This window comes from Ciconia boyciana, chromosome 6 (assembly GCF_034638445.1).
Source record: "Ciconia boyciana chromosome 6, ASM3463844v1, whole genome shotgun sequence".
Lineage (NCBI taxonomy): Eukaryota > Metazoa > Chordata > Aves > Ciconiiformes > Ciconiidae > Ciconia > Ciconia boyciana.
The window spans coordinates 13,729,479-13,754,811 of record NC_132939.1 but is presented as its reverse complement, the minus strand read 5'-3'; the positions used below and the strand labels follow the sequence as shown (position 1 = coordinate 13,754,811).

Genomic DNA, 25,333 nt, shown 5'->3' with positions numbered 1-25,333 from the left:
AAACCTTACCAAAAAAGCACTACTCATCACCTGTCCCTGAAAAGGGGATGTAAAGAACCTATGCAGCTGTTCTGCTTACTTACCAGAAATATATGCCTCAAAGGACCTATGAAGGCTGACTGAATAACAGCACAATGAAATACAATTATTTTGATAGAGGATGCTATCGTGTTTGATAGAGGTAGCATCCAAATTAAAATGGTGATTCCATACCCTTTCAACAAAAGCTACAAATAGCTGAAGAGATGACATTTTTCTGTAGGACAAAATCTGAGCTTGCAAGGCATGTACCTTAACTTCCTTTCCTTAGAGTAGAACTTAAAAAAGGAAAATGAATCGTAATTGAAATTCAGAGTACACAAACTTGAAATGAAACCTGCATATCACTCTGTCTGTAGCCAAGAGTGAAAGATGACTCTGCCAAACGAGCCCAGACCCATTTCAAGAAGTTGGGAGAAGGGGAGAAAAAACTATGCAGCTATGGGGTCAAGGATGGTTCTATCACTCCCTTCAGAAAAACCTTAGAAGCTCAGAAGACATGGGCTTCCTGGCTGGAGGTAGGGGCTGGAGGTACAAGGCCTCTGTGGAACCTGGCTACCATCAGCAGGGAAAGAGTTGAGAGCACTGACCCTTGAAGATCTTGCAGTCAGTCTACATATTCTTAACAATAAGTGTTGACATCTCAGATGAATAAAGACAATAAGGGGTCACTCCTGCTAGACACCACTAGCCAAAAGAAACCGAAAGGCATGTAGAGTGGAGTGCACATGGACAAGCCACATAAATTCACTATTTTTTCATATATATAACAAGTAGTAAGCATGTTTAAAACACCAGCAAGTATCAGGATTTTGCCAGCTGCCTTGCCCTGATACCTATCGATACCTGTTGCAACTTGCCCGCTCCAGATCCTCAGGAGAAGGCCTGATCTCTGACAGACCACAAGAGAGACAGTGCGAGCAGTCTGCCAAGGATCCAACAGTTGCACCATACTGTGAACAAACACGGTGTTAATCTGTGGAATTCACTGCTACATAGAAGCTATAACTTAGTAAAATGGACACATCAGAAACAGATACTATGAACATTCACATTTATGTAATGGAAAATGCATATGAAATGTAAATTCTTATAATGATGGAGAATTTATTCCACAGCAGCTGCATAAGATCTGATGAGCCCCACTAAAAGGTTGTTATCAGTTATAGCTCCACCTTTCTCTGAAGCTGATGCTTTGGGTCTCAGAGATAATTGTATGAGATTAGACATACAGGCAGTTTAAGCTAGTACGACAATTCCTGTGAGAAAATAAAAGAAGGAAAAGAAGGGGCTTAGAGGTCATATGACTCTGTGTGATCTGGAAGGAATCTAGCGAGTTGTAGCTCTTAAAAAGAACGGAGCGCTGAACTTACCCATGTATATAGGAGTCCCACAGATAGACTGAAACATGCTGTACTGTCTGTTGTATAGCTAAACCAGTCTGTTGTACAGCTAAACTGAAGTCAGCCACCTAGTAGAAAAAAAATGCAGTATTAAAGCTAGCAATAAAGGTGGACTTTTTTAGTGCTTTTGTTGAGTGCAGAACTTACTGTTTGTAGTCAAAATGCTGAAGTCAGAGAAAAAACATTAAAAATGAGACTTTCATATAATGATCTTCAGTCTCTTCCTCCCCTATTCTTCCATTAAGATAAGCAAGTTTGTGCCAAACACCACTAACATTTGTCTTGCAATTACTTTGCTGGACAATTTGTTCCACTGTCTAAGTGTTTTTTTAATGTAACAGTTTTTTCCTTGACATTCAAGTGCACATTAAACTAAGTATCCTGCAAGGACACAGGCCAAATCCCTGCTGACCACTTTACCTTCTCTGTGAGTAATGCAGGTTGGAAAGCCCAACTACAGCAGACTGATGGTGGAGACGCTACATTGCTGTGGGTGAGGAGGGACAGTGACAGAGCTTAGAGGTCAAGATAAATAAAACCAAGCTGCTGATAAATCAGAGTGCTGCCTCTTAAGAACCTAAATGAAAACCTAAACTGTCACATGAACATGGACAACTCAACCGATGGCTACAGCATGCTCTTGGTGGTTCTGTTCCTCCTCGCAGCTGTTGGGACATGTACAGCAGGAAAGACAAATGGCTGGAAATGTGCCTCCACTGTCTCCACCAGAGATGATCCTTGGCATGGCTCCAAACCCAATTAAGCAGCGGACCTTCCCCCTCCGCCTTCAGGGCAGTGTTTCAGGGCCAACCACTCAGTGGGTCAGCAGCTTTGGCCCACTGAAATTTGCATCTCATATTATATTGCACAAATGCATTTGTGCTTGTCCGTTAGACTGATATGGATTCCTCTGTCTCTCAAGCTGGTTTTTAAGAAAAAGATAATGCAAAATGAAAATGTCACGTCCTGGAGGCAGTTTTCTGTTTGTTGTTCTGCTGGTCTGAACCAGACATCAGAGTAGACCACCAGCTCCAACATTAAAGCAGGAGATGATGGCTAGAAAATCTTAACTAAAACCAGAGGGTGTTACTTTAGATTTGGTTTAAATTGAACCAAATTAATTTTATTCTGTATAGAAGCAGAGTGAGCAAATTAAGAGAGAGGGAGAATATACCCACATTTAGAAACTTCTCTCTTGTCCAGTTATAATCCTGGAATTCACCAAAACAGACGTTTGTGTGTCCACCCTCTCCCAACCCTCAAAAAAAAAAAAAAAATCTTTACAGTGGGCAAAGTTTTAACTACACAGCTAGGGGTTGTGGTTTGGTGTTTGGTTTGGGGTTGGTTTTTTTTTTTGGGGGGGGGGGTTAAAAAAACAAAACCAAAAAGAACACTGAGCTGCTCCTCTTTGTTTTACTGGTGTCTATGAGTGAAAACTACTTCCCCAAGTTTAAGTTAGTTAACGCATTATGAAGGAATAAGATTATTGCACTCTGCCTCCTCGGCACTTCACGCACCGTGTATTAGAGATATTAGTGAAATGAAAGTGAAATGAAATGGGGCCAAATTATGGGTGCCTCTAAAAGTTAGCTGTAAGGAGACAAAGCTACAAGTCTGTGTCTTTCAAATAATTGTCATGCCATAAGCAGCACAACGTCAAAGCCCTGGAAGTAAGAAAAATTGACTTAAAATATTAGAGTCATGCTGTACACCATGATGAAATAAGTGAGGTTTGGTCACAAATTTTGTATTTTGGCATTCCAGGATATTACAATTCAGCCACTGTACCTTTGTTGTTAATGGGGAAAAAAATGGTGGTGGGGTGTGGGGGGTGGAGGGTAGCAGCTCCTATTCTCTAGTACCTCCTTGCAGGCATTTTGGGTGTCCTAGAATAGGCTTTATTACCTAAACTCAATTCCTTCTTCCCTTTCCTTTCCCATGTGACAAAACCATGAGGAGCTCTGATATTCAAAACAAAACAAAACAAAAAAAAAAAAACCATCAGTCACAACATCTTCCATACAGGTATAATACTCCACATACCCACAAACAGCAAACTAGAAACCCGATTGTTTCCTTTTGGAGAGTCCCCTTTCCTTATAAAAAATTACTTAAACTCTGTCTTTTTTGCTGCAAAAAAATGGAAGCAGTTAGGACCCATCCCTTGGGCTTTGACTTCATCCCTCATGTGGGAAAGCATTTCAAAGGGTGCAAAGAAATGCTGATTTCATTTTTTTTTTAATTAGGTGGGGGTTTATCCTGATAGTAAAACCTTATTCAGCTGTAATATTTATGTGGAGAAGCCAATTTCTTCACTATATTTTTACACTTTTTATCTCAAAGTCTGTGAGACAGTACATATATCTGAAGTTGTCAGTATCTCTGAGTTTGGGAAGGAATGTCCTGATACCTACAGGTGGCTCGAAACTGAAGGTCTATCTATACTTATATAAACAAAACATCATCTAACTCCATGCCAGTATGCACTTGTGCCATGTACTAGTGTGTCATATGGAAGAATCTGTTTTTTCACCAGGAGAAATCTGTGTCTGTAATTCTCCCATAATTCTCCCTGCATGTCCTGCCCCAAACCATAAAGTCATAAAGATTCAGGAAGACTATTTCTCATAGCCAAAAACAGGAGAGTGTGAACCTGAGCCTCACATTTAACATTGTCTGCCTCAAGCCCGAAAACTCTGAAACAGATAAATGTTGTTCTCAGCTGTTTATCTATCCCACACTGTGTGATGGACCTCTCCTTTCATGTAGCCACTTTTATTGCTGCTATCCATACCAGCTTTGGGGTTTGCTTTCTTGTTTTCTGCTTCTTCCATCAAAGTTATTCAGGAGTTATTCTCCTCTAAAATCAGGAGAACAAGGAAAATGGGGAAAGATCCATTCTTATTCACAGGATGGAGGCCAGGAAAGATGCTTGCACCTTGAAGGAGAGATGATAGAGTGTGATAGTTGCTGTTCCGAATGGATATATAAAACAAGGCCATGAAAGAAGAATAGCTGGCCGTGATGGTTTCCACTGATGGAAGTGGTGAACTGACTACAAGGATGGAAAGCCAGCTGACAAACCAGAAGATTTATATCAATGTCTTGCCTACCTCTAGCATTTGCAGGAAGAAAGGTACAAACTGCCCCAAACTGAAGGGTATAGGGAAATCCAAAATTATGCTTCTTAAAACAAGTATAATATTATATAAAAGTACAAAGGCTCTAAGAAACATAGCAAACAGAGTTCTGCACCCTGGATTTCTCCCACCATGAATTACCAAGTTGTCCACACTCTTCAGTGTCTGAAACGCTCTCAACATGGACTTTTCTAACCAAGGTAGTACCTTCATGACCCAATAATTCAGTTCTACAAGGTTATTTTAGAAGGCCTACGTTTTCACAGTAACTAATACTAAAACAGCAAATCAGCAATGGATAATCAGCATGTGATTTATTAAGCATCAAAGTATTTTTTTCAATAAAAGGAAGATGTAAGCATATGGCACATTGTGTTTAGGCAGTAAATAGTTACTAATATAAAAAGAATCCTATAATATATTTGTATTTCAGTCAAGGGCACAGTCTAAATAGGCTTTTTTTCTAAATTACTAACAGATTTACATTAAATTGACAATATTCCTAATTTAAAAATTAACTGCATCTCATGGCACCTGCTGGTTTCCTGTAAACTAATGGCTTGGGACTACGCTAATGTAGATCTGGATGAACAAGGTACGATTACTTTAAGGAATTTTTTTTCAATTGACCTAGAAATATACTTATTAAAAAAAAAAAAAAAAAAGTCTTTTTCAGCAGTGGTACTTAGCTTCCAAAATGATTTTTTTTCCCTAATAACACCATTTAGTAGCTCATTTCAAAAGCTGCTAATAGGTATCAAAGTCAGGTCTCCCAGTAATACCTGGATATTAAAACCAGTTCTTGAAGCAGAACTGCTACAATTGTCATCTTACCTTTATGTTTAATTTCATTTCATTTGCTTCATCAATGTCACTGCTTTTAACTAAATGTTTTCCAGTTTTAGATCTCTGTGAACAATATCTGCTGAGAGAAAGTAAGACATAAAATGTTATCAGTTGCAGTGAAGATATTCTGACAGAAATGTTTTAAACTCTTTCGACTGAGTAATTTCTTTAAGCAATTTCAGCGCATTTTACTCTGAACTACTGGAAGCCTAACCAAGAGCATCTTTCCCATTTCATCCAGGGAGTCATATAAGTATTCCAAATTTTCAAATCTCGTTCCTCCCCACAATCCTGTAATAAAGGAAAAAGTTCATATTGGTTCAGTCTTTAATATCAGTAGATCACCTGACATCATCTAACAAAAAAGTAGGGTTTATCTTGTGTAATTATCAAATTTGCACATATTTTCATACCTGCACTTTATTTTCATATCCAAAACCAGAAGATGTATTTGCCCTTCCAATGAGTACACAGAAGAAACAAGGCTCTAAATAAGGCACCATTCCATAATCCCGTATATCTCTATGGAAAAAAAGGTAAAAGAAGGATTCCTAGAAGTAGTATGCTGTAACACAGAGATTAATAATTTCTGTGTAAAAAACTCCAGAATTATTCACAATCCTACACTATTTACCAATTCTAAATTTTTGGCTGGATAGGTTAACTCTGTTGTGGACTGTGCAGAATTGTAATGCTTCTGTGTGGTGGATGAAAATGCTGGTGTTTACGGAATCCTAAATGCAACACATACTGTTAAGAAGTATCAGAAACAATCCACCCTGCTTTTTTACCTCCTGTAATAGACTATACACTTAACAACTAAACTAAGTTAATGTTATAATGCAAAGCAGTTGCAAGTTGGGAAATAATAATACATGTTATTCTCCATAGCTGGTACACAAAGAGAAAGAAAAGAAAAATGGTAGCAGTTATTGCATCTGTAAGAAAAATGAAGTTCTAAAAAAGCATTCATGTAGTATATTCTACTTTTTTTTACCGGACTATCTTTATACTATGAAATAAATAATAGATAAGAGTAGCAATCTGTAACTGTTGTTAAATGTATGAACACTCAAAATCAATGAAGATATGGGAGAGACAGAGGAACTTAATTACCGTTTTTGTGAAGATACGCCATTGCTGAAGCAAGATTCTGAATGATGTGCCTTGTCTCATTTTCTATAAAATGTCCTTTACTACAAATAATTGTTTTTAAGTTCTCCATCCTCACACAGCTCCATTACAAGATACATCTGCTAATATTAATAAAGAGAGAATGTAATGATTTTGTTATTTCTGAGTTTAGTTTCTTTTAATGTAATAACAATATGTATAATTAATAGCACTGCTCCAGCTGCAGTGATGACCTAGAACCCCAATGCACTTAGTATTTTATGAACGGAAGGCAAAAAACAATTGACCTGCCACAAATATTGCCAGTGCTTACTACAACAAACTCTCAAGCTTTCAAAACACATACATTTAAAAAATGTATAAAAATACTATGATTTCAAAAGAAGGACTAAGTACGGATTTAGTGTAAAGCCTCTTCCGTTCAATGCATCATCAATGGCTTTTACAGAAAGCCTAAGAGATACCAGCATTTGAAAAAATACAAAATGCAACTTTTCAGCAACTAGGAATGAAAATTATAATACCTTACTGAAATGAGACTTCTGACCAATTCAATACTCCTCAAAAAGCCCTTACACTTACAGCTAACAGCAAATATTATTTTACATGTGTTACTGCAATATTTATAATATGGTGCTGTCATTATAAAGTCCTGAGATCTTTTCTGTTCAGCTCAGCAATAACACCTTTCCAACAAGTGATACAGTAAGTTAAAGACAGAATAGTAGTAATTTAACCTCAGCAATAAGATTTCCACCATTCTTTGGCTTTATAACAATTACTAAAACAACAGACATCTATAAAAAATGGAAATACTGCTTAGCGGCTGATGTTTCCCCTTGTCAGAAATGCTACGGACACACAAGAGGACCACTTTCCTTATAGAGCAGTGCAGCAAAACAAGCAGAGGAAAGAAACAACCCTGTAATTTTCATGGTGACCGTATTTAATTATTGTTGCAATAGTTCCAAATAGAATAGGAAAAAGAAAAAAAAAAAAGATAAGAGAATTGCAAGAAGGAAGAAATGAAAACCTAGGCTGTAGTAATTGCCTCTGCCTATCAGAGACCAGCAAACAAAGCAGGCTTAGTCAGGTATTTCCCTTGACATAAAGTGTTTTTGTCCTCTGTTGAACTGCTAGTTTATATTTCTTAGTAGGCTTAGCAAGAATTTAGAGGAAAATAAAATATAAATATTTCCACAATGTTTTGGTCAAGAGCTGTAAGATTTGTGTCAAATTACAAAATTGTTAAATAAGATATACGATGAGTTACCATGGAACACAGATGGTTCTTTTGTTTGTTTGTTTTTCAGTCTACTGACACCAGTGCAGCTATTAATGAAATCTTACCTTTGGTCTCTAACATCTCTTCTAAGTGTATTATATGATGATAGTTCACTCTCTTTAAGATGCTCATGTCCCATTCAAGTAGTTTATGGCAGAACTTCCACCCCTAGTTACTGATGGAAAACACATTTCACAAACATATATTGCTGTTCTTGGAAAAAAAAAAAAATTGTTACTTTTAAAAAAAGCTATAGGATGTATTAAAGAAATGAACAGGTCTTACATTCAGAAATATGACTACCAAGTAAATCATAGCATATTGCAGGATTGTTTCCATTGATCTAATAAATTTGGCCTGTAACATCTTACAGTTTTAAATACACAGTTCCGTGAAATGTCCTGTAAGCCTTCAAATTTCAGTAGTGTGAAAATGGTTGTGATTGTATGCAAGCATTTTCACACTATCCAAACACACCATGTACCTATGAAACAAAAATAAAGAAGACTTTACTTAAATAGAATAGGTGATGTTCAATAAGCATCTAAAATGAACACAAAATAAAGATGTTGGGGCAATGGAGTTAAACAAAATATAATTATTCACTTGGGAAGCTGGCAAGCTCAGTGGAGCTAATACCCATGATCTCACAAATATATGAACAAAACCAAATGAGCAAAAAATTATTTTACAGAGCACCAGGCATCCCAGTACCCACCAATAACATGATGGATTTTAGTGTGGTATTAATGAGAGGAAACAATTCAATCCACCCTACATGAGAGTATCCCATTTAAACATAATTATACCCAGTATTGCCACAGCTGCCATGTGCTAACAATGACCAAATGCAGTATTTTTCTAACTTGTTAAATAACCCAGAATTTAAAAGAATTTATTATTGCCAATTTAACAGTTTGAAAAGTTCAGAATATCAAGAGGAACAAAATAACATATCTGAATTTTCACCTGGTAAATTGCGAGTTTCAGGATTCATCACGCAGCCACAAAACTTTAGGGATAAAGTTGTACCACTGTATTCATACTGACTTGTGAATGTAACACTTTGTGTTCCTAATTTATACCTTACTTTATTTCAAAAAATTAAAATAAATACTTAAAAAAGAAACACCTTTCAATTGCATATATTCTTTGATCAGATTTGGATAGTTTGGAATCTAATATGCAAACATCTTTTAAATTATTCTTTCATGAAGGAATAAGAACCCTAACTTACATGGTTAGACAACATAGTTTGAGTATTTTAAAAACTCATGCTGCTTCTAGTTTCTGCCACAGGGGCAATGGCTAAGACACAAAAGAATACCCGAAAAATAAGAATAAACATCTACATAGGTGAAAAGAGAAATTCTGGCTCTAATATGACATCTTGGCGCTCAAACAGAGATTGGAAAAAAAGAATCATCAGATCATAAGAACGCTAAGAATACTTTAAAGAAAATCACCTATCTACATGATATTCACCTTTTTCCTGTTAACTTTTTTGATGGCCCATTTTTTGCCGGTAGTCCCGTGTTTTACTTCCGTTACCACCCCAAAGCTGCCTTGTCCTAGTTATCTTCCAAAAGAATAGATTTAATAAAGAAACAGATAATCATAAAAAATAACTTCAGCTTTAAAAAAGTTTTAACATAATATATTTATTATCCATTAAAGTAAACTAAACTTTGCAATCAAATGTTTAAAAGATGTTTTTAACAGCAGAGAAGCAATCTGATTTTTCAACAAAAATATTTACAGATTTTTCTACTGACTGTGTTTCAGTCTTCATGCATGCTTACTGTAAGTTTTAAGCCTAGCAACTTGTAGAGTTCAGTATGAGTTTTCTACTTCACTGTGCAAAGTACCATGAGCTATCACCGTACTAACCACAACCCCAGAGGAGTAATAGACAAGATGCAATTTTGAAACATTAAGAACAATGTGGTCAGTGTGCAAAGAAATTCCTAGCATAGTTTTGACTTAGAACAGCAACATGAGTACAAACATGACTTCAGAAACAAAATACTTACAAATTCTAATTTGTGGTAAGATTGAAGTTTAGAAATTTGCTTATCTCTGCAAATGCCTGTACACAGAGCATGTTGACCACAATTCAGCACCCACAGCAAACACTCTGTGACTTTGCCGCTGGTACCCAGACCCCTGCCAGGGTTAGGTGGAACCCCTGACTCCACCACCCAACCTGTCTCAATCACCTCACCCATCTCGATGATCTCACGCCACCACTTATGATGGCCTGGGATTCCATCATTGCCATCTAGCAATTCCTCCCTTTACTTTCCATTAAATTCCTGCATGCTTTCTGGGAAATTCCCCTTCTACTTTCTAGGAGTGCCCATCCCCACCCCAAAATGTGCTTTGTAGGAATTCACCTCATTTTTTCTAGGAATGCACTCCACTACTTTCCAGGAATATCCCTCTGCTTTATAGGCATTAACCTTCAGCTTTCTAGGAAATTTTCCACGTCTGTAATTTTGCACATGATTTTTGGGGATTCCCTCTTTGCTTTATAGGACTTGCTCATGTGCTTTCTGGGAATTCACACCCTAGCTTTCTAGGAATTTCAAGTGTGCTTTCTAGAATGGCTTTCTTGGCTTTCTAGGCTTTCTCTGGGTGCTTTCTACCTTTGCAGGTGTTCTCCCACACACCTGCTCTCCTCCTTTTTCTATCTTCCACTTTCTAGGATTCCCCCTGTGATTTCCAGGAATACCCTCTCCACTTTCTAGGCATTCCCACTTTCCTTTTCAGGAAATCTCCCCATTGCTCTGCAAGTGTTTCCCCTATGTGCTTTCTAGGAAGTCCTCCTCTGCTTTCTAGGAATTCTGTCCCTACTTTCTAGGAATGTACCTTGTGCTTCCTAGGAGATTGCCATGCAGCTTCCCACTTTCCCACCTGCTTTCCACTAATTCCCACCACCCAAGTGCTTTCTAATAACTCCCCTCTCTGCTTTTTATGCATTCCCCTTACTGATTTCCAGGAATTTCTCATGTGCTTTCTAGTAAACCCCTCTTGGCTGTGTAGACCTCCCTCTGCTTTCTAGGAAATTTTCTATTCACTTTTTCCAGGAAGTTTTCCATATGCTTACTAAGAAATCCCACCTCTACTTTGTAGGAACCCTCCCCACCGCTCTCCAGGAATTACCCTCATGCTTTCCAGGAAATTCCCTCCATTTTTTAGGAAATCTCTCTTCTGCTTTCCAGGAATTTACCTTGTGCTTTCTAGGAAAATTTCCACATGCTTTCTAGGAAGTCTCCCATTGTTTTGTAGGAATTTCCCCTTTTATTTTTCACATACTTATCTCAGGTATCTGAAATTATGTTGGTTCCAAAGTGTTTTGCTGAGTAGGACACTTTGCCAGAGGTACTACAAAATTTGTGAAGGCAACAGGAGGGGGAAGCAAATTCTTAAGTTGCAGCAGCTGATGGAATAATCTGCAGAGGATGGAAATCAAACACAGAGAAATGTTCGGCTTGCCTCATCCACTGTCAAACAAATACCCACTGACTTCTCTGGTCAACCTGGGATAATAATGACTCGAGCTACCGAGACACTGAGTGGATAGTCACTGTATAAATGCTAGTAGTAAAAAAACCAAACAAACAAAAACCCCACCTTCCATGATGCCTACGGCTTGGGGATTGCAAAAACTGTCTGTAATTGAGAATTTACATATTAAAAACTGTTCTTAATAAGGTGGCACTCCCTGAATGTAATACTGAAAAAAACAAGCATGTTTCACATAAAAACAGTGTCATTTAATCAAACTTTCTCATGCATTTTCATAAAACTCCTATGAGATCTAAAAGTGGATACTGTTTAGGTGCCAGCAATGAAATAGCAAACTAGAGAGCTACTACAAGTTCAATTGCTAGGGGTAATAAAGGTGACTATCCAATATAATCTGGTACTGCTCTTGCAGTATCACAAATATCTATGGTTACACATCTCTAACTTCCTTGTTGAGACTTTATGTGTCCTCCTGCTAACCAGATTTTCCACATAATTCACAAAAGCAAATAATTGCTTGTATATTCAGATATGACTAATTTAGGATGATAGTTACTTTATACCCATGTATATGAATATAAAGAAATGTGTATGTAGAAATGTTACTTGAAAGGGGACCCATTTATGTTAATATCCAAAATGATGGATTTTATTCTGAAATTTCAGTTTCAGTGCTTTTTTCAATTTTTGTTTCAGATGTACATATAATACAAACTCCTTCAACAAATGCTTTTAAAGTTTTCAACCAAACAATTTTAAAGCCTACAATATCAAACAAGGGATTATGATACAAGATAAACATGTCTCCATCAATGTGTTAACTACTGCAGGAATGATAGGAAAAGAGACTCTGTACATCAATAAGAATGAACTATGGAGAAATTAAAGACAATGAACTTCAAATCCAACTTCTGCCTAAATTTTTTCACCTGCTATCATTAGTATAGTATTACCATTTACACACTATTATACAGCTGAAGAGTACCATATTTGAAAGACATCAGGGGTACAGTGAGTGGTAGGAAAAACAGAAAATTGCCCACCATATGCAAACTCTGACTCCTGAAACAAAAGCTTGATTTTCAAAATATGATGAACATGCAAATTTCATTAACTTCAACTGAAGGCGTGCATTCCCAGTATTTCTAACAATCAAGTTAGTTGTACTTAGAGTACTATTCAACAGAGCTGTAAAGCATGTGACCTCAAAGGTCAATTCTTCAGGGGCTGAGTCAACAAATAATCCAAATTCAGAAAAGACTGAGCATGTGTTCACTGACCACGGGACAGATTAACTAATTGGGTATCACCTTATTGTTTCTGACATGGATTTAATAGAGTTTTACTTCTTTATTTTTTTCCCTCATAGTTACCCAGACCTAAATCCTTAGACTAATTTATAACTTTACAGCCTATGAACATAATCTAACATATGTTAGGCTACTTGTAGGACTAATAAGCCCTTTAGAACATGTGTTTCTTCATCAGTTTATAGAGTGGTAAGAAAATATATCTATTGGGTGTGCAGACAAACTTTCTGCATGAATTGACTCAATCTTAATAATTAAGGCATGATATCACCAGATAAATATTGCTACAAACCACTACACCATTTCAAAACATTACATAATTCATCCTATTATATTACCTTGGGGTAAAACAATAATGCTAAATGTAAAAAAAATAAACAGCTTTTAAAGTTCAACATTTTCAGTTAATTTATTCAACACGTCTTCCAATGAATGGATTCTTTTAAACAGTGAAAAGCTTTTGCTGTGGAATTCCTGTCATGCCTACCTGGTGTAACTACCCCTCTGTGTTTTCATTAACTTCTTGGAACCCAGCACTTTCCATAACCACTGAAAATAACATCGAGTTGTCATTAGGTGCAAGAGTTCAAAAGCACCCTCTGTGGAAGAGATTTTACTCTGTTATACGATACTTTAAAGAATTCATTGGGAAATATAATCCTTGCTTTACTCCAGAGAAATGAGCACTAGTAACTGTAGAATATGAAGAAATACCCACCCTTGAATACAAACTTCAAAAATACATAGCAAAGAAAGATAGGTCCAATTCCAGTTTGCTTACCTGCTCTATGCATGCTGGATCCTTCAAAAGGTGAGGCTATTTGTTATCCTCTCTGTCACTGGCTGCTTGGCTGGATGCCTCTGCTAACGCACCTCCAGAACACATGGGATCTTTGTTGCAATGGGGGCAAAAAAATACAACATTGCTTGGTTCAAACAAGGCCAAGCACGTGATATGTTTTATGGTCTTCCCCTCACTGCTTTCAGCCATCTGTTCAGTCTTATATAGGCTCTGCCCAAATTAAATAAAAGCACAGAGACTGGCAGTAACGTGTCCACTGCTTGAAGAAACAGAATAAAACCTGAGAGATGAGGGGGCTGGTGGAACAGAAAAGCCTTGTATTCTAACTACAGCTGTCTGCCACACTAACAAGGAAGGAGATTGGCAGAACACAGCATGCTGGTTTGGATGGCAGATCTGCAAAAAAACCAAAAACACGTAGTTAAAAATGATAGTTCAGCTTGTCTATCTACAGATTGCTGGTTGCATGCAGAGATGGAAAAAAAGCATTTTTTCCACCAGACAGTTCAAAACTATAATAGGTTTTTCCTTCAAAGCAAATGGTATACAACACATTTCTAGAGGATTTCAAAATACTTCATTAAACTGGGGAAGTTGTTGCTCTGGAGCATCAAATAAAAATGAACCTCTGCTTCTAACTGGCATCATGTGAGGACATACTTCAGCAGTACTGCCAAGACAGTGATAATGAAAGCAAGTATTTCTGGGTACTCTTGTAGTTCCCCTGGAGAGGGGAACTGATTCCTCCAAGTTGACTTGGAGGGGCACATGATTCCTCCAAGTTTACTTTTCTCAAAAAAGAAGCTGCGCAAAAAGGCTCAGAGGGAGTTAAAAAGAAGACATGCTTATCTAAACATTTTCAGGCAAGAAGGCCAGAGCTCAGTTCCTCCACAGTGGAGAACTGAGAAGAAGCAATACCTGAAAGTGTTAGGGGATTAACTACGGAACTAGTAACTACCTTTAACTCTTGGAAAACCAGCAAGTTGAAGATGCTCAACTTTATAAAAGAGAGTTGTTCTTGCATTCCAGATAGCTAGCATGAGTGAGGCACTGAAAACTACCTTTAACTGCTGATCACCTCCTGCAGGACAGGGACCTGAGAGCCTACGCTTGTGGTCATCCCTCAGCAAACACCTACTCCCCATGCTGAAGCAGCTTCTGCCCTGCCCAGCTGTGAAAGGCAGCACCCCTTATCTCAGGCAATTTGGAGCTTCAGCCTATGGAGACTACAAGGGTGATGGCATTTTAGAGACCGAGATAGACAAATAAGATAAAAGAAGGATCCAAATTTCAAGAAAATGGAAAACATTGGCTTAAACTGAGAGTGTACAACCTGTGTTTCTGCAGAAAACAAGGACCAAATTTTCAGTAGGCATTCTGCAAAATCTCCTCTGCTCCAATTCCTCTGATGCACCTCAGCAATAAACTCAGATGTCATTTGAACATCCTTAAGTCCTTTGGTTCCTCCCTATCCCCTCACTTCCCAGATCTAGGACTTTTCTTTTTGAATGACAGATGGCTTATTAGAAAACAATAGGACAAAATCCTTACATGCAGGCAAAAACTACTTAAGAGAATGTTCTTTTCAGATATACTGCTTTTATAATGAGAGATAACTTCTAATCTCACTCAATAGCCTACATTCTGCAATTTACAAGAAATGTGATTAATACCCTATTTCCATATTTAAGTCTCTGACAATATTAGTACTCTTATTCCTACCATCTAAGAAATTTTTAACTGTAATATGATCAAATTATTACAGTATTTGATTCTCTGAAACTTACCAGGAAAAAAAATGTGATAACTAGCACAAAGAAGAGATAAGCTTAATGATATGTAAAAATATCTTTGTTCTCTTGAAGGTGTTCTGAAAATATAAAAAAGGCTAAAATCCTGAATTTGTTTTACATTTTGCTTCTGGACAAAATTTTTGCATTAAAAAATTCTGAACTGAGTAAAGTCTTCTGCTGACAAATCAATAAACTGCAGGATACATTTTTTAACATTATCAATAAGACTATGAAAGAAAAAGGAGAGATTACTTTTCCAGAAAATCTTTGTGAACTCTTCGGCTAGCCACAAAGAAGTACTACTACTAAAAGATTAGTTCAAACTAACCAAATAAATAAATAAGGGAGGGAGGGACCTACAGCTGCTTTAAATCAAACTACTGCCAGTAGAAAAAAAGAAAAAAACCCTGCTCTTACATTAGCTTTTGCTTGGACTTCCTATTCTCAACACTTTTATCCCCTTCTGAGAGTCACGTGGCCTTCCTCAGATCCTTACGGGTGTCAGTACCACAGGACAAGACAGCAGGCAAACCCTACCGCAACGTCTGTGTGTGCCTAACAGAGTATTTTGCAACGTTTTATTAATCACTCAAACTAGAAACTATAACAACAGATTTAATTAACCAATTAAAGAATGAACAGATAGCATGGCAGACAGCCCTATGGATAGATAAAAATGAGAGCAGCTGAGAGGAATGCAGCATACAGCAAGAATGGAGAGTACTCTGGAATACACAGTACGGTTGTTAGATATCCTCCAGTAATAAATATCCAAAATCTCAAATGCTCCAGCAGTGAATTATCTGCCTCTAAGTAACTATGACAAATGCACATGTCATACAACTAAAAGCTGTACAGGAAGAGCAGATGAATATTTGCTTTGTTTTTAATAAACAGGGATAATATAATATGCATGCAATACTAACGGGGAAATAGCAGAGGAGGAAATGTTACATGACAGCTTTAGGCACCTAGAAGCACTTGCCTATCATGTTTGCAGCCTGCTTTCTTTTCCATTGTGAATTGACAATAAGATCAAAAAGCAATCTGAAGTTATTTTTCCTTCCCAACCCAAACATATTTTTTGGTGCTTTTGATCAAAGTTACAATGGTGAGGGATCCAAAGGGAATGCGAGCTCACGTCAATATGTTTAGTTGTTACTGGTCAAGGTGAATACACTAATAGACACAGTGTCCATCATGAATAAAGAATGGTCACACACTAGGAATTCCCACTTTAAACTTTCTGGTGTTGAAAGGTAGGAGCTACTTGGCCCATATATCAGAATCTAACATCCCAGATCTTCTTTTATCTCAATTCGTCTACAATTTTTAGCATCCACAATACCTGAACTTGATTAAAAAACAAAACAAACCAGAATTCTAGGTTTTAAGCTTTACTCATTTCTATTCTCATTACTCATTTTGGCATATCTGTTTCTAAACTAAGTCAGAAATTAAATCTTCTCTCAGACATAGCACCTCCTTTGGGAGCTGAGAAGTTACATCATCCTCCTGCTACAATTTTCCTTATCTGTTAAATTAAGATAATGCCACTTATCACAATTAATGTTGTAAAATATTAATACATGACAAATAATTTGTACAGGAAGACAAGTACTGCAAGAGCTATGAATGAATTTTGTGGCCTCCTCCTGCAATTTTACTTGTAAAAGAGCAACATGTAGAATACACAAAAGCAGGGCCAGGATCTTGTTGCAGCTGGCAATGTGTGCATACAAAAGCAAGACAACGGTCTCTGCCTACACATAGCTTACTACAAACTGCTCTAATAAAGCAATGAAAATATTTTCATGTTATGTAGATTTTCCCAAAATCTGACGGTGCACCATTCTTCAGAAAGAAAAGCTGGAACTAATCCTACCCTCTTGCAAAAAATAAAGGCTCAACACAAAAGGCCTCAATATAAACTATAAAAATAGTTGATCCTATTAGTTAATAAATTAATACATAACCATTCGTAGGGAGTATGCGTTTACCTTCAGTTTAACTGAAAAGTATGTAATTACCAGAAAGTGAAAGGTGAATTCCAAGGAAGCCCATGATAAATTCCTAGAAAGAAGAGGGGTAATTCCTCAAAAACACGTGGAAAATTTCTACAAAACACATAGAAAATGTCTTGGAAAGCAGAGCGGAAATTCCTTGAATTTACAGGAGAAAATATCTGGACAGCACAGAGAAAATTCCTAGAAGGCAGAGGGGAATTCCTAGAAAGCACAAGGAAAATTTTTTAAAACGCATAAGGTAAATTCCTACAAAGGGCAGAGAGAAAATCTACAAAGCCCCTGGAGAATTCCCGCCTGGAGGGGATATTTCTCAGAAAGCACTAAGAAAATTCCCAAAACAGAAGAGGTAAAATTCCTAGGAAGAGGACAGGGACATTTCCTGGAAAGCACAGGGAAATTCCTGGAAATAAAAGAGGGAATTTCTAGAAGGCACACTGGCAATTCCTAGAACACATGGGGGGAAATTACTGGGCAGCCTAGGGAAAATTCCTAGAAAGCAGGTGGGAAATAATCCTGGAAAGTGATGAGGAAATATACCTAGAAAGCAGAAGGTGAGTTTTCCTGGAAAGTACAATGTAAACGCCTAGAAAGCTGAGGGGTGAATTCCTAGAAAGCAAGACAGGAATTGCTAGAAAGCAGACACTTTCCTAGAGACTCACAGTCAGGTCTTTCTGACACAGCATTACACTCTAGCTTTAACAATCGCATCAGTGCTTGTCTGTGCAGAGACCAGAAGTGCTAGGATACATCACCAACCCTTCCCTCAGCGGCAAAATAAGAAAAATAACTTGGCAATGCAAACAAAGATAAAGCCATCGTTTAGGTCAAACACGTCTAGATACTTTCTCTTCTAGACTGATCTGTTCGTCTTATTCTGCAGCCACTAAGAGCCAGATGCGCAAAGGAAATGAGGCAGAAGGTAGGGGTGACCTTCCCTACTGCGTGTTGCAGGTGCTCCACGTCTGAACACGCCTAAAATTCTGCTTTCACACGTGCCCCCAACTGCCACACTGGTACTAGGAAAAATACAGCTCAAAAGTTACCTTGCATCTCAATCCAAACCGGCTTTCCAGCACAGTCTGCCCTGGTGGCTGCTCGGCTGCTGACGCTCAGAGAGCACCCAAAGCGTTTCTGTAGGAGGGCTTTCACCCTTGGGAGCCCGAGCAGCAGGCTGCTGTGCCCTGCACGGCCACAGAGGCAGGCTGTGGGGAACACAAGCCCCCCGTCACGGACAGACCCAAGTGCACATCTCGCGCTCTCCCCGAAGAGCGTGACATTTTAGGCTCATCGGGGGTCAGGACAGACTCCGCCAGCTCTTCTGTTGTGACCGTATAGAGTGTGCACCATGCCTCCTCATTTGGCCATGTGTTAAAGGAAGGTGAAGACCTCCTCAGTTCTTTGAGGGGAATGGTTCAGGGCTGTCCTGCAGCTGAAGGCCTGGGAACAAAAAGGACCAAAGACGCACCCCTTCCTGCAGAACAAACACTGTCTAAGGCAGACATGTCTCCCCATACAGAACAGGCTGAGATCTTAAGCTCTCCTCCATAACTTAAACACCTAGAAGTACTGTGATGTAGCATTGGCTATGAATATACTTCAAGTAGTTTGCTAATCTAGCTCTAAATATGCCAGTGTTTCAGGGCTTTAGAAATATTTATAGATAATTATTTCCCCATATCCATACCTTAGTCAAATCTAGGACAGATGTTCAATTAAACCATATTACCATGTTACAATAAACAGGTATTTTTTGGTATAAAAATACAGCCCATACTCACTTTTTTCATGCTCCTCCTTTCTTATCCTATTGGTTGTGTTTAACATTTCAGTATCATCCCTAAATTATACTGAGGATGCATAAAAATTACAGTGGACCAATTTATTAACAGAGATAACAGAAACTTACTACTTAATTACTAGTTACGAGTAACAGTCAGTAGTTATTAACACAGATATCTCTGACCTTCATCGATTAGCACCTTTTATTCAAAATTTTAAAATACCAAAATGGGAGGTTTTGCGAATCACAAGTAACAAACAGGCACAGGATTCCCATTAATTTTCATTGGTCAGTAAAATAAAGGAGGAAAAATGCACATCAGGCTCAGCACCAAATTAACTGGTCTTATCACATTAAAAAAACCAAAAACCAAAACTACTGAAAGGTCTGCTGTGGAGATTTTGGCTTACAAGTCTGAAAAGCGAGCTTCCAGTGTTAAGAAAAAGTCTTCACTAAACAGCAAACATTCATGTCTGTGCCACTGAAGACATCTGTGCTATAAAATCTGCTGTGAACAAGCTACATCTCTGTTCTGTACAAGCCTAACGCCTTAGTCCCTGCTATGTAGACAGATCATCCGCTGACAGTATCAGAGGTGGAGAAAACGACTGCAGGATTAGATCCTACATTTCAATAGTTTTTATTTATGGCCACTTACCAAAAAGTATTCTAGAACATGTCCAATTACTCCATCCTTCCAGATACACTAAAATATATTCATATCAGTTTCAAACTGACTATAAAGTCAGCACAAAAGCTCATGAATAAAGAGAAATTCTAGTGACAAGCTGCAGGAACCTTAAAGCAACTCAAACTGACTGTAAGACAATGAAAAGTCAACTGGCGTGTGCATTTAGCACAACGACCTTGAGTTGTCAGTACAAACACACAGACAGATACATGACGATTTTAACAACCGGTCAGAGAGGAATGCTATTTGAATAAGAAAGCTGTCACAAAGAGATGGGAAAAGTCATCCGTACCTTTCTTTCTTTGATGACTTCTGAAGATCCTATACTGGAACCATAAATGCAATGAAATAAATTCTGATTTTACTTACACTGATATGTTTATGGTAATTCCAGTGAAGTCAATGAAGTTACTCTGCATTTACACCCAGGTCAGCGGGATCAGAATCAAACCCTAAGTGATTAAAATCAACAGAGCACATCATCTGCTGATACCACTGCCCAAAAAATTGCAATAAGCCTCAGGCATGCTATTACCAGATTACACGATTTCACTGTCAGGTTGACGAGTTTGAAAAGCAGCTACAAACTGTGGAGGATTTAATTTTCACAGGCAAAGGATCCTTTCTTTCAATTAAAAGGACAAGACCATGTCATTTCTTCAAAGTTAAAACTAAGTTTTGTTCTTTGTTTGTAAAATGCTAGACAGAAACACTCTTGCCCTGTATTTTACCAGGAGAATTATTTTGATCTGTGACTGGAATGTGAAGAACATGAAAATCTGATTTCACTTAAGAATGCCATACAGCACTTACCATGCAACACGACCAGAGATCACAACACTGTTGGTACCACCACTACAGTTGACATAACACTGTGAAGTGATTCTGCAAATGCAGAAACAAGTGGCCACAAATTTATTTAGTCCTTAGTGATGGTAAGATGTAAAAACAGACTCGTCCTTCCAGACTCAGACAGAAGCTTGTCTCAATAAAGACTAATGGGATTACAAAAATGCTGGCTCAAGAAACTTCTGAGAGATAAAGTAAATTGATACGTTTTGGTATGAACTCAGTACTTCCAGATATCTGACAAAGATCTTTCCTTGACTCCACCAATGTTGAAAATTTGTTTATGTTTTTTAACTTTTTCATATTTTGATTGCAATTTCCTTTCCGTGATCTTCTTAAACCCTTGCTCTCTGCATTTCAGAGTGCTAGGATGTTCGGTTAATTATTCTGAGTTAGTAAAGCAGACACAAAACTTCACAGCTTTCTAGCTGAAATTTAAAAAATCGGCAAATATGCTGTCTTTATTAACTTGGAACAATCTTTTTTTAGATTACTTGCAGTTACTAATTAGTAAAATTCAGCAAAGCAGAGGTCAAGTTGGTAGTTTTTGGCAAAATAGAGTCCAGAAACACAGACAAAAGGGGACTTAATTTTTCACAGCTCTGATTCAAGATTCTGGCTGCCTTTCTGCACTCACAGTTATCCTACTCGGAGTTTGGCAGGAATACAGGGTGAATGTTCACACTCACCAAGTGCCAAGGCAGCCTGCAATGCTTAAAAATCAGAACTGGAAGTCTTGTCAGCAAAAGGCATTTATTCTGACTCCACCAAAACTGGACCAGCCAGTAAGACCAAATTTGGTAGCCACTCCTGACCATTACATTTGAAACTATCAGAGAAGTATACCAAATATACAGCTAAGCCCAAGGGACTGGGAAACAACTAATGAAATACATGGGAAAATCTCAATGTTTGGCAGCCAAGAACAAGACGACAACAGTTCAGACAAGCAAAATGTAATTAATTGTTGCCTGCTGAGTTGTGTTTTAAATTTCTTCCTGTACTCAGTAACTAGAATACCCAACCTGAAGCTGTGACTGAAAAATGTCTCAGTATTAATACCCACATCTCAGGCGATTCTGTTTGACATTGTAACATTCATATAATCTGCTAGGCAGTTATCAGCGCACAAGCCGGCAAAAAGGACATTCCATTAAATAATATTTTGTTTTTATCAGCAAAGTAATGAAAAATCTTTAAATAAGGCAATCTATGTTAAGTTGTTACAGTATATAGTAACAACCGGTGTTGTAGTCAGTTACAGAAAACCTAGCAATTGACACTTTTGGTGTATATGAATAAAACATTATTTTTAGACAAAAAAAAAAGCCCAATGCCTAGGGTAACCATCAGGATACACACTTATGAAATGTACAAATATACATGTGAATATATATAATTGCACATCCAGCATAAGTGCTGTTACACTTCAATTAGATACTGTTCCTACTTTTTTCAAGATTTTTTGAAAGTGATGTGTTTTGCATCTGTCATACTGCACAGCTATTTGACTGCTCAAGGATTACATTAGAGGGGGTAAAACATCAGAAGCTACTGCTGTAATTTATTAGGTCCAGTCCTAACATATTATGGAGCTGCGCACAACACTAGCTGCTGATAATTCTCATTTCCTCGTATTTAACATTACTGAAAGACTATATCACCTTTATTAATAAGAAAACGTGTTTCTCCCCTATCTTTTTCTACAAGATTTTTTAAAAACAATTATTTGGCTTTTTCCCTAACAAGTTAGTATAGCTCTGTAATTCTATTTAATCTCCTGAGATGGGATCCTACAGCTGTTGTCCAGATATAATTTTATTTGAAGTACACCACAACATAAGAGACAAATCGCTAAGTTCAAAACACTGGGAATGGCTTTGCCTAAAATAATCAAATGCAAAGAAAGACCTTCATATAAGAAATATGGCTGACTATATGTACACATAACTTCACTGATAAATGCACCCCAAAAAAACCTTTTATCACCTATTTCAATTTATTATTTGATGCATATCTTTATGTTGCTATACATAAAAAAATACAAAATCCTAAATTACTTTTTTATCTTTCATTTTGTTCAAATGTTTCACAACTTAAGCCTATCATATTACAAGGCTCTTCAGGAGGCTTAAATAGTATTAAAATACTATCTTCAATTTGAAGGGCAAAATACCTGGAAAATTAAGGTCACATAATGTTACAAAACCTAATGGAGTATGGATTTCTGCTTGAAGTACTTCAACTAGAAACCTCAGTAATCTTAAATCTGTCTCTCCTAGACCTAATCAGTTTTAAAAGTTTGAATGAATTTCAGAGTACATTTCATATACCCTGTAATTTCTGAGCAGGGTGCAAAGAAGTATGAAGTTCAGAATACTGAGCTGCTATGGGAAAGACAAATCTTTCAAAACAAAAGGCACTCTTACAGGAAATGAGGAATAGATAGCTGCAGTAATATATTTTGAACCAGTAAATATGATGTTAATTTATTGCACTACATTAGTGTTTAAATACACATAAACACCATAGTAATAATAGGTCAAGGGGTTATAAAGCAGAGCTTGGCACGCTTAAAAGAGATGCACAATCATATACAAAAAAGCTGGATCTGGCAGTTATTACCAGGCTATTTACCTGGGTCCTTGGATGATTCTAATGTCATCGATTATTTCCTAAGGGTACACAACAGCCCAAAACATCTTCAAACTAGGGGGTTTGGTTTGTTTTTACTATGCTGCAATAGAGTTCCTTTAATGCCCGACCTTTTATGGTCAACATCAGCCAAGAAAAGCCACCACACTACTATTCCACCCCCAAGGAAGACTGGAGACAGCACATCTGACAATCTGAGCCCTGCTCAGCACAGGGAAGAGCCTGTGCTACTACAAACCCCCTGCAGCCTGCTCAGCAGTTCATGATGACAGCATGTGAGCAAGCAGCAGATTTCAGAGCTGTGACCTGGCGTCAGGAATTCTGCTACCTTTCCGGCTACCAAATAAAGAAGGTCTAATTCCATATCTTGTCTAGAAGTAAAACCAGTCCTTTATAAAATAATTCAAGATGCCAGACATGGAGAAAGTAATTGCCAGCCATGACTTGCTCAACTGCACAGCAGAACTCCCATCTGCATTACTCCAGTTGTCCATACAAAAGAAAATGCACAGAAATTGCCTTTGCCTAATCTGAACCAAAGTTAGTCATGGAAAAGAAGAAACCTACCTAGGTATTTATATTGGTTACATTAACAATCCTCCTGAAACCTACAGACAAATCAGCAAGAAGTTAATCCAAAGCCAAAGAAAGACTATGTTGCTCATAGATACTTCAAATAAGCAAGAAGACCAAGTACTACATTTGTTTTATTTGAAGCTGTGCTAAAGAAAGCAGCTTTAAACAACTTTGGTTTTTTTCCCCCTGACTGAGCTTGGAATTTTTTAACCCTTCCTTTAGAGGCTCGTCAAGCTTAGCAACCTGGTTTCCAATAGATACTGATGTACATATGATACATTTTAAATGGGTACAGTGATACTTTTAAATAGTACAGTCCTAGGTATAAAATCTCTAAAGTAAAAAAAAAAATTAAAAAATCTACTAACCTTTGAAAGAATGCTACCAATAAGACCTCATTTGAAGACTGTAAGATGAAAAATAGTATCAAAACATTGCAGCCTCTTTCCAGGAAATGTCTGGCTAGCCATCTCCATGAAATATTAGAAGTGCTGTCACAAGACCCCACTTTATCACGTGCTGTGTTCATGTAGAACTTGATTTTTTTCCTTTGTGCACTGAGATTATAAACACATCAAGCTAGGGACCTACTACCTGTTTGGCACAAGTCTGTTACTCTGGTCCACTGGAAATGTCAAGTACTCTGTTTATTTGACTAAGTCGAAAAGAGTTGTATCATATATTTCTGGATATGTCCAAATTTGGACAACAGAAAACCACAAAAAACAGCTACTACAATAAAAATGCATTTCCCAGTTAGATTACTGAGGCCACTGAGACTGTGGCCAAACTGCGGGGCAAGTACTCCCTACTGTGCACCATGAAGCCCCAATTCTTTGGTAATTTGCATCAGGAACTGGGCTGTGTCATGGCTGCTTTCCAGTACACACATCAGGTTTTTATGGAAATGGATGCTTCAGGAGAGGCTGAATCTTGCTCTGCACATGGTGGAACATGTGAAGGGACAAAGCAGAAGGCAAGAACTCCGAAGCAGCCTTCTCCAGCTTAGACATTCTCATGGGGAGGTAAGTACTTCTCTGGAGGCAGATGAATGCAAATTCTCAGTTGCACACGTAGCTTATCTTTGCTATTTGCAAAAATAAACCTTTTCCTCCTTGTAGATCATAATCTTAAAAAACCATAATAAAAGTTTTCTCATTAAAAGAAAATCTGAACACCTAGGAGTTAAAAATCCTGTGGACAAGTACAAGACCTGTAATGCAAAGAGTGAAGGTAAGGGGCTATTTTCTAGGTGGATGAGTACCAGGGCTCACACAGGGTAGATGATTCCACTAGAAGCCGGATTTTGACTTGCAGGACAACCTGACACCAGTCTTAGTAACCCCCATTAGCTTATTTCTTGCCACATCTGAGATCTGGGTAACTCAGATGTTCTTCCACATGCATACTGCCTCCATCAGCAACAAAATGCATATGCTGCATGGCAGCAACATTTAAACTGTGAGTTGTGT

The 25,333-nt window shown here is 37.7% G+C and overlaps 1 protein-coding gene across 1 annotated transcript in view; it reads right to left on the bottom strand.

Annotated features, from left to right (window-relative positions):
• Positions 1 to 5,915, bottom strand: part of LOC140652832 (uncharacterized) — a 29,328-nt gene extending 23,413 nt beyond the window's left edge. The window contains exons 1-3 of the mRNA XM_072864117.1: positions 5,842 to 5,915; positions 5,417 to 5,507; positions 1,413 to 1,510 (exon numbers count right to left, since the gene is read on the bottom strand). Of these exons, the coding sequence (XP_072720218.1) occupies positions 1,413 to 1,510; positions 5,417 to 5,507; positions 5,842 to 5,858 (206 nt within the window). The 5' untranslated portion in view covers positions 5,859 to 5,915. The remainder of the gene's footprint in view (positions 1 to 1,412; positions 1,511 to 5,416; positions 5,508 to 5,841) is intronic.
• Positions 5,916 to 25,333: the final 19,418 nt, after the last annotated feature.